The following is a 10,688-nucleotide window of genomic DNA, read 5'->3' as shown; positions in this document are numbered from 1 at the left end:
GCAATACCTTTCACCATTGTTGTCACTCGTATTTGGTACGCAGCAGGTCACGCCGCTGACTGATGATGAGTTTAAAGGTTTCCTATGAGGTTAAAAAAAATGTTAATGTGCTTGCGTACACGGCTTAGTGTTCTCGTGTGGTTCAATAGATGAGTAAGTGTTAAGAAAATATCCCGTGTGCTCCTGATCCCAGGCGCAGGCTCCAGATGACTCACAGATCACCTACTACATGAGCCAAGGATGCGTGGTGTGTGATGATCGGTACAGACAGTCAGTTACGTTTATGGGATTGCTCCTTGTGTGCTACAACTTCTGAATCATCACCTGGAATTTACCTATAAAAAGAGAAACCAGTTCATCACAGGTCATATCATGTGTGCCAGTAGACTTTCTAAGAACGGATATATGGCGTATAGTAGAAGAAACGGCTCTGTGGGGGATAGTCTATGGAGAAGATACCATGGAGTGTACTATGGGGTAACCAAATCAGTGAGACTAATCACAACATACATGGTCTCTTAGCAAACTATTTTTGACTTTATTTTTTATATTGCGGATAACACATCAGTCAATTTTGCCTGAAAAAAAAAAAAATCCCTTTAAGGGTACGTTCACACGTACAGGATCTGCAGCTGATTTGATGGCACAGATTTGAAGCTTCAAATTTGCAACTTCAAATCTGTGCCAGATCCTGTACGTGTGAACGCACCCTAAAAAGGTATCAAGAGTTTTACAAAAACGTTGGACATGTCCTCTAAGACATGACTAATTAACAGTAATTATTAAAACTGCAATTCTTACACATGCTGCCATCTAGTGGCCAAACAGGCTACACTGCAGATGGGTACACTGATGTAAAAGCAGCAGCTTCACTGCTTACTCCCCTGCCTGACTAGTGGCATGAAATGGGCCTCATTGTAAGGGCCCTAATACACGGAGCGATAATCGGCCTGATTCGGAAGATTATCTCTCCATGTAATAGAGACATGGATCAGCCAATGTAATAGCTAGGTGTAATAGCTACGTGTAATTGTGATGAGTAGCCGACGGCTAATGATTGCCCAAACAGTTAATACTTCACCTGTCCACGCTCCTTCTCCTGTGTTCTGTATGCATCCCGGCACCACTCGTTGTGGTATCAGAGCAGCCACTGAGCTGACAGGCCACTCAGCCAATCACTGGCCAGGACCCATTCAGACTGGGCACTCTGAAGCTTTAGCGCGCGGTGGTGAGAAACATGCAGAGTGCAGGAGAAGACCAGGACTGAGGACAAGTAATGTTTTAACTGTTTGGGCAAGGGCTGCACGGACATCGCTAACGATGTCCGTGCAGCCCTTGCTAAACGATTATTGGGCTGTGTAATAGGTCCAGTAAATAAGTGCCAATCTAGCAAATCAGTTTACAATACTGAAAGGGCTGTCTAATAGGACCCTAAGTCTATGAAGCGCTCAGCCATATGCTCTTCCGGCTCTATCTAGTGGGGTCTCAACACTTCGACCCTGAATGATATAAACTTTTTCTAAAATGAGACAGGTAGCCAAACACCTTATATTAAAGCCAGCCAAACCTGCTGCTGGCAGTGGGTACAGCCAACAGTATAAGATATATGAGGATCTACTAACATCATATGGCATCAGAGGGAAGGGTCAGATGTGCTGGATTCTTACTGCCTGACCCTTTTGTTCTCAAAGGAATAAGTCAATGCCACAGCTGTCTGGCTGCAGATTACCCATGCCTATAGAGAGCACATAAAGGTTCAGCACGACATTCATGTGTATGTGGAGGCCAGGAGAGATAATTGCGTATGGCAACTTAAAAGAAGGAATATGATTATCCGGGAGAGGCCTGATGCCATCTCTAATGATAGATTATGCTGACTCGACAGTAAAGCATCACTGCTGCAAAAACTAAAGGCAGTTCTGTTGAGGACTACCGCCAGTAAGTGCACAAAACAAATGAACATGTAATACTAGTAGTAATAAAACACACACCGTAAGTGGCCATATACTCACATGCAGGCATCACCGAGACTTCTGCTGTTACAATACTTCTGATTCCCAGATTAGATAATCCTCCTCGAATTAAACCACATGTGAATGCCAAATACTGCAATGAGAAAAGGATTAATAAGACTGACCGAATTATTAAAAGGGGTAGTCCACCAATTTTTTTTCTTTCTTTGAAATTCACTGGTCTCATCAAGTGCCATAGATTTGTAATTTACTGCTATTAAACAAAATCTCCAGTATTCCAGTACTTATCAGCTGCTGTATATCCTGCAGGAAGTGGAGTATTCTTTCCAGTCTGACACAGTGCTCTCTGCTGCCACCTATGTCCATGTCAGGAACTGTCCAGAGCAGAAGAAAATCCCCATAGAAAACCTCTCCAGCTTTCCAGAATGGAAAGAATACAACACTTCATGCAGGACATACAGCAGCTGATAAGTACTGGAAGACTTGAGATTTTTTAATAGAAGTAAATTACAAATATTTGTCACTTTCTGGCACCAGTTGATTTGAAATATCAATATACACACACATATATATATATATATATCAATATACACATTTTATATATATATATATATATGGTTATGTTCTTATCTGAACTAGTAGATATCGTTCTCATTTACATGTTAATTATATATTAACCATAAAAACGTTCCCTTATTACATTCATCCTATTACCATATTACTCATGACAAGCCGGCATGCCCCTGCATCACTACAGCTCCAGACGTCCTGAAGAAAGATGAGTGAACTTGCGGAAAGTCCCGGGAACTTTCATCAGGTCTGCTCGTGTCTGGTTCTGAGAAATGCTAAGGCTTATGGTCCTTATACATGGCCAATCCCCACCTGTACATGAGCGCCGATCGAACAGATCAATGCAGATAGAAAGGGCTTTTACACAGCTTAATTAGCCAGAGGCCTTGGCTGCAAGAAAAATCACCAGATTGTTTGTGATTAGAGTTAAGCGCAACTCGAGCATGCTTAAAGTGACACTGTCGCCCACTTTTTGCATTCTGTCTTCTCTACACAGGTGTAAAGGGTACATTTAGCGGTTTTCATACCTTATTTTATATCATACGTCATGGTGCTTGTTCAAGTAAAAAGTGATTTTTATTTATTAACTGTAGATTGTGCTAAGTAGGCGGGGCTTCTCGGCAACAGTGCCACTTAGCCCCGACCACATTGCCACTGTTGGTCCCACCTCTCCATGACGTCATAGGCATATAGGCCCCGCCCCCTCACCGACCATTGGAACAGGATGGTCTAAAGGTCAAGGCACCCCCCCTCTAGGTGGGCTCATACCAATAGGCGTTGAAGGGGTGTGGCCTATGTGCTGATGACGTCACTTGAGGGGGGTTGCCAACGGTGGCGCTGTGGGCATGAAGCCCCACCCACTTAGCACAATCTGCAGTTGGTAAAAGATCACTTTTTACTTGAACAAGCACCATGACGTATGATATAAGATAAGGTATGAAACCTGCTAAATTCACCCATTACACCTGTGTAGGGGAGTCAGAATGCAAAAAAGGGGGCGACAGTGTCACTTTCCTGTCTCCCCCGCTACCCCTGCATACCAAAATAAAACGGATGGTCTGATTTGCAACCAACGGTGAGTGCCCTGCGTCTCCTTCTTCTATTAAGTGTCACTTTAAGTGCACCCGAACCGGAGCGAGCTGCATTTGATCACCGGGGCACCAGAAGTTGGATGCAGCCTTAAATCTATTTGGAAAACATGGACACCGCCTATAGCCTATGTCTGTATCCATGTTTTCCAGGACCCCCTAGGGCTGCATCTAGTATCCAGTTCAGATGTGGTTTGCAATTACGCTCCATTCACTTTAACGGGATTATCCAGGGCTACAAAAACATGGCCACTTTTCTTCCAGAGACAGCACCGCTCTTGTCTCCAGTTTGGGTGCAGGTTTTGTAACTCAGTTGCATTAAAGTGAATGGAGGTTAATTGCAAACCACACCTGAACAGGAGCAGTGTTGTCTCTGGAAGAAAGTGTCCATATTTCTGTAGACCTAGATAACCCCTTTAATGGAACTGAATTGCAAAACCTACACCCAAGTATTGCTGTCTCTGGAAGAAAGCTGCCATGTTTTTCTATAACCCCTTTAAAAAACAGTTTTCTTACAGCCTATAAATTGCATGTGCCCCAAACCCCAAGGTGCCCTAGGCAGCTGCCTACTCATCATCCCATCCCTGCAATGCCTCCTCTGCCTGACTGACTGCTAATTCTTATTAACTAGTAAGTGCCCAGTACAGACACGCGTGTGACACCATGTAATCCCCTACTTGGGTAAGTTATTCATGTTATTCCAGCTATGTCCTCTATGTATAAGCTTCTTCAGCTGACACACAGGAGGATGTGAAGGGCTGCAGAAATTAAAGGGAACCGCTCATCTCTTTCATTCTGCCCGAACCCAAGTGCTATAAAACAGGGACGGACTCCCTTAGAGGGGCTGCCTTTCTGTTTCCCCCAAACCCTTCTGTATACACTCCTCACCTTTCAGTGTATCTTTTCCCTCCCAGGTTGTTACCCAACTTGTAGTGAAGTGTATGGGGGAGATTTTTCAAACATGGTGTAAAGTGAGACTGGCTCAGTTGCCCCTAGCAACCAATCAGATTCCACCTTTAATTTTCCGATGAGTCTGTGAGGAATGAAAGGTGGAATCTGATTGGTTGCTAGGGGCAACTAAGCCAGTTTCACATTACGCCATGTTTGATAAATCTCCCCCTATGAGTCTATTTACAGTGCAAATCTATTCCACCATCTGGCGGTATTATTACCTTGGGGGCATGTTCCAAATACTGTTTCCCTGCAGACATTTGAGTGATAAGTCGGAATTTGTTGTCCTGGAGCACATATATTCCCTGTGTGAAAAGAAGAACAAAATAAATCAGTGCTTAAAGGGGTAGTTCACACAAAAAAGATGCTTTCAAATCAACTGATCCCAGAAAGTGCCAGCAATTTGTCATTTAGTTTTATTAAAAAAATCTCCAGTCTTCCAGTACTTATCAGCTGCTGTGTGTCCTACAGGAAGTGGTGTATTCTTTCCAGTCTGGAGAGGAGAGGTTTTCTCTTGGGATTTTCTACTGCTCTGGACAGTTCCTGAAATGGACAGAGGTGGCAGCAGAGAGCAGTGTGTCAGACTGGAGAGAATACACCACTTCCTGTAGGACATACAGCAGCTGATAAGTACTGGAATAGTTTTTTTTTTTTTGGGGGGGGGGATATGCTGCTTACTTTCTTCTGGACAGGAAATAACCTGTGTAACCTTTCTTCATGACACACTTTAAAGCAGGGATGGGGAACCTTCGGCCCTCCAGCTTTTGCAAAACTACAACTCCCATCATGCATGAACAACCACAGCCAAAGCTTTGGCTGTCCAGGCAACATGGGAATTGTAGTTTTGCAACAGCTGAAGGGCCAAATGTTCCCCATCCCTGCTTTAAAGGGGTTGTTGACCAATTTTTCTTTCTTTTAAATCAACTGGTGCCAAGGATTTATAATGTCATTCACTTAAGAAAAATCTCAAGTCTTCCAGTAATTATCAGCTGCTTTATGTCCTGCAGGAAGTGGTATTTTTTTCTAATCTGGAGAGCAGGAGAGGTTTTTTTTTTTATGGGGATCTGCTCCTGCCCTGGACAGTTCCTGAAATGGAAAGAATACACCACTTCATGCAGGACATACAGCAGCTGATAAGTACTGGAAGACTCAAGATTTTTTTTTATAGAAGTAAATTACAAATCTGGCAAATCTACTTTCTGGCACCAGTTGATTTGGAAGAAAAGAATTTTGGCGTGAACAACCGCTTTAAAGGGAATGTTCACACGCTGCAGATCTGTCGCCGTTTTTTCTGCAGCAGATCTGCATATGATTTCACATATATTGATGTGCATATAAAGTCTATTACCCTGACTCCTAGATCACTGTGTAACTATTGTCTTCTATGCACTAACCAGCACTGAGAAAACACTCAGGTATCCACCGTATCCTATAGATCACTTGTCACCTACACAATGCCTGTGCACTCAGCCCTGATAGCTATGGAAAGATAAACTACAGAGTGGCAGTACACACCGCCAGCGCCTCACCTGGTGATTGGTCCGCAGGTTGTCGATTTGCTTCTTGAAGACTGTCGTCCAAAAATCTTTGCAGACAAACTTCATGATGTCTAATTCATCTTTGAACCTTGCGGTATCCTTGGTAAATCTAAGGAAGGGAATTAAAGATGTTACTGTCACTTCCTCCACGTCTAGAGATCAGTGGGGGGTCTAAGCACCAAGACCCCAACTGAGCATAACAGTGTGATGAAAATAAACAGCCATTTGTATGTATATTTTATAGAATTGATACCACAAAAAAAAATCATTCTTTCAAATCAACTGGTGCCAGAAAGTGCCAGATTTGTAATTTACTTCTATTAAAAAAAATAAAAAAATCTTAAATCTTTCATTACTTATCAGCTTATGTATGTCCTGCATGAAGTGTATTCTTTCCAGTGTGAAACAGCACTCTCTGCTGCCACCTGTGTCCATGTCAGGAACTGTCCAGGGCAGGAGCAAATCCCCATAAAAAAACAACCCTCTCTTCCTCTCCAGATTGGGGAAAAAATACCACTTCCTGCAGGACATACAGCAGCTGATAAGTACTGGAAGACTTGAGATTTTTTATTGAAGTAATTTGCAAACCTCACAAATCTATTGGACTTTTTGGCACCAGTTGATTTGAAAGAAAAAATGCTAAACAACCCCTTTAAAGGAGGAATGAGGAACCATCGGCCCTTCAGCTGTTACAAAACCACAATTCCCATCATGCCTAAAGCTAAAGCTTTGGCTGTCCAGGCATGATGGGAGTTGTAGTTTTGCAACAGCTGGAGGGCTTAAGATTTCCAATTCCTGCCTTAAAGTGTGTCATGAAGAAAGGTAACACAGAAGAAAGTAAGCAGCACATAGACATTACATATCCCACCCAGAGGAGCCTACCTCTCTATTAAGCCTTGTCCTACTCGGAAACCCATGTTTTCCAGCTTGGTGATGCACCTGCCATTCTCCTATAAAAGAAAGATGTGAGTAATTTCCATTCTAAGCACCAAGGACCATACAGTAGCCTATGGGGGTCACCATGAATTCCCACCACATCAACAGACCGGTGGTAACACTCAATGCACAGCAGAGGGGCCGACTGCACTAACCAGGGGCAAAACTAAAGAGTGGTGTAGAATTGTATAGAAATTATAGGACCATAGGGGGTGCTCAACTTTATAGTGCCTAGTCTATCACGCTCCATACTGTACTGCTACTACTACACAGCTCTCCTGCCCTATCCATCATGTTCTGTACTACTATTACTACTACTACTACTAATACTCCCCCTACACACCGCACATCTCCTGCCTTATCCATCATGTTCTCTACTACTACTACTACTAATACTCCCCCTACACACCGCACATCTCCTGCCTTATCCATCATGTCCTATACTGTATTACTACTACTACACACCGCACATCTCCTGCCTTATCCATCATGTACTATACTGTACTACTACCCCTACACACCGCACATCTCCTGCCTTATCCATCATGTCATATACTGTACTACTACTACTACACACCGCACATCTCCTGCCTTATCCATCATGTCATATACTGTACTACTACTACTACACACCGCACATCTCCTGCCTTATCCATCATGTCCTATACTGTACTACTACTACTACACACCGCACATCTCCTGCATTATCCATCATGTCCTATACTGTACTACTACTACTACACACCGCACATCTCCTGCATTATCCATCATGTCCCATACTGTACTACTACTACTACACACCACACATCTCCTGCCTTATTCATCATGTACTATACTGTACTACTACTACTACACACCGCACATCTCCTGCCTTATCCATCATGTACTATACTGTACTACTACCCCTACACACCGCACATCTCCTGCCTTATCCATCATGTCATATACTGTACTACTACTACTACACACCGCACATCTCCTGCCTTATCCATCATGTACTATACTGTACTACTAATACACACCGCACATCTCCTGCCTTATCCATCATGTACTATACTGTACTACCACTACTACCCCTACACACCGCACATCTCCTGCCTTATCCATCATGTACTACATTGTACTACTCCTACACACCGCACATCTCCTGCCTTATCCATCATGTCCTATACTCTACTACTACTACACACCGCACATCTCCTGCCTTATCCATCATGTCCCATACTGTACTACTACTCCTACACACCGCACATCTCCTGCCTTATCCATCATGTCCTATACTCTACTACTACTACTACACACCGCACATCTCCTGCCTTATCCATAATGTCCCATACTGTACTACTACTACACACCGCACATCTCCTGCCTTATCCATCATGTCCTATACTGTACTACTACTACACACCGCACATCTCCTGCCTTATCCATCATGTACTATACTGTACTACTACTACACACCGCACATCTCCTGCCTTATCCATCATGTCCTATACTGTACTACTACTACACACCGCACATCTCCTGCCTTATCCATCATGTCCTATACTGTACTACTACTACACACCGCACATCTCCTGCCTTATCCATCATGTACTATACTGTACTACTACTACTACTACACACCGCACATCTCCTGCCTTATTCATCATGTACTATACTGTACTACTACTCCCCCTACACACCGCACATCTCCTGCCTTATCCATCATGTCCTATACTGTATTACTACTACACACCGCACATCTCCTGCCTTATCCATCATGTTCTCTACTACTACTACTACACACCGCACATCTCCTGCCTTATCCATCATGTCCTATACTGTACTACTACCCCTACACACCGCACATCTCCTGCCTTATCCATCATGTACTATACTGTACTACTACTACACACCGCACATCTCCTGCCTTATCCATCATGTACTATACTGTACTACTACTACACACCGCACATCTCCTGCCTTATCCATCATGTTCCGGCCCCATAGACTATAAAGTTGGGGTGGCCAGCAGAAAGCTATGTGTTACAGTGTCTGGGGCTACACCGAGACCCTGCTCATGCGGCCAAAGGTTTCCAAATGTAAGTGAACGGGGGTCGTATATGTAGCTGTGACCGCAACCCAACAGTCTCAAAAACTGTAACCAAGGTGTGCCGGGTGACTTATAGGATGCAGTGTGACCCCATCCACTTACATTAGCTGCAATGCAGAAGGATCATGGGTCACACAACCTATGCTGCAGCCAAAGCCGTCAGGTAGCACGGCCTAAGGATGTGTCCACCCTCTAAGACCTTGGCTCTCCTGCTGTTGCAAAACTACAACTACCATCCCTTAAACCCTTTAAGGCAGGGACAAGGAACCTTTGGCCCTCCAGCTGTTGCAAAACTACAATTCCCATCATGCCTGGACAGCCGAAGGCTGTCCAGGCATGATGGGAATTGTAGTTTTGCAACAGCTGAAGGGCCAAAGGTTCCCCGTCCCTGCTTAAAGGGGTAATTCACAGATGTCACATATTAAATGTCACATATTAATGTATCAGCTCCTCCCATAGTGATATCTATAACCTATATGGTTATTATCACATCTCCAGGGTCAGCCAGCTCTGATGACGTCACAGATCCTAAACCCTCTAAGTGTCAAAACTACAACTCCCAACATGCAACAGTTCTGGCAACCGCTGTAGATAGGGCCACCGGCTGGCAGCAGGGGGGGGACACTGCTACCGTGTTACCATGGTCACCGAGCTGTCACTCACCGCATCCCCCTGCTCCGAGGACTTGTACACACAGGACACGATCTCATTGTGCAGCAGCAGGAACAGAGCTTCGTCAGCCAGATCCTGCTTGTTCATGGCCGCTGCCAGCTACCCAGCAAGGCTGGCACTGAGGATACAACGCTGGAGATGCCCGACAGCCCCTCTATACACCGCTCCCCGGCTCTGCCCGCAGCCCTGGCACTGACTGGCATTAGCCTGACATCCTGTGCAGTACCTCTCATACGCCTCTAGAGGGCTGCGGCTGTCTGATGACGCTACGATCATGTGATTGGTCACATGACCGGAGGGCGGGAGCTGACTTGAGCTTCTTTCCTTCTATCTCTCTCGCTGTTCTTGTGAAACTACAAATCCCAGCATGTAGTGCGGCTTCCAGGGCACCCTGTGAGGTTTAGTGTGCTTACACATGCAGCGCACTGTTGTACATGTGTACTGTGTTATATACCATGGAGGGGGAACCTCCAGCCGTTGCAAAACTACAATTCCCATCATGCCTTGAGAGCCAAAGCTTTAGCTTAGACCGGCCAGGCATGATGGGAATTGTAGTTTTACCACAGCTGGAAAGCCAAAGGTTCCACATCTCTGCAATAAACTGTACAGATTTGTGGGATATATTAGCGCTATACAAATAATATTAATTAAAAAAAACTATATATATATATATATATATATATATTTTTTTTTTTTTTTTTATTTTTTTTTTTTTTTTAAAGTAGAGTGATAATACACACAGTGATGTTATAGCAGAAAAATAATCACCCTAAACACTGATTCTATACACAGAAATGTGCACTGCACAGTATACAATTATTGAAATAAAGTTATACAGATTTGTATATTACTTCTATTTAAAAAT

At 43.9% G+C, this 10,688-nt stretch overlaps 1 protein-coding gene across 1 annotated transcript; it reads right to left on the bottom strand.

Annotated features, from left to right (window-relative positions):
* Positions 1–290: 290 nt before the first annotated feature.
* LOC138777152 (trafficking protein particle complex subunit 6B) lies at positions 291–10,077 on the bottom strand. The gene is made up of 6 exons (XM_069956258.1): positions 9,815–10,077; positions 7,003–7,070; positions 6,112–6,229; positions 4,804–4,887; positions 2,013–2,106; positions 291–335 (listed from the first exon to the last, which is right to left on the bottom strand). The coding sequence occupies exons 1-6, from the start codon at positions 9,908–9,910 to the stop codon at positions 304–306; spliced, it is 492 nt and encodes a 163-aa protein (XP_069812359.1). The 5' UTR covers positions 9,911–10,077; the 3' UTR covers positions 291–303.
* Between the last annotated feature and the right edge of the window lie 611 nt (positions 10,078–10,688).

The sequence above is a fragment of the Dendropsophus ebraccatus genome, unplaced genomic scaffold, assembly GCF_027789765.1.
Source record: "Dendropsophus ebraccatus isolate aDenEbr1 unplaced genomic scaffold, aDenEbr1.pat pat_scaffold_526_ctg1, whole genome shotgun sequence".
Taxonomy (NCBI): domain Eukaryota; kingdom Metazoa; phylum Chordata; class Amphibia; order Anura; family Hylidae; genus Dendropsophus; species Dendropsophus ebraccatus.
This window is presented reverse-complemented; position numbering and strand designations above follow the sequence as displayed.

Coding starts and splice junctions, on each gene's coding strand:
- LOC138777152 (XM_069956258.1), bottom strand. CDS start 9,910: ATGAACAAGCAGGATCTGGCTGACGAAGCTCTGTTCCTGCTGCTGCAC. Junction 7,071..9,814: donor CCTCGGAGCAGGGGGATGCG/GTGAGTGACAGC, acceptor TTTCTTTTATAG/GAGAATGGCAGGTGCATCAC. Junction 336..2,012: donor AGTCTCGGTGATGCCTGCAT/GTGAGTATATGG, acceptor CTCTTTTTATAG/GTAAATTCCAGGTGATGATT.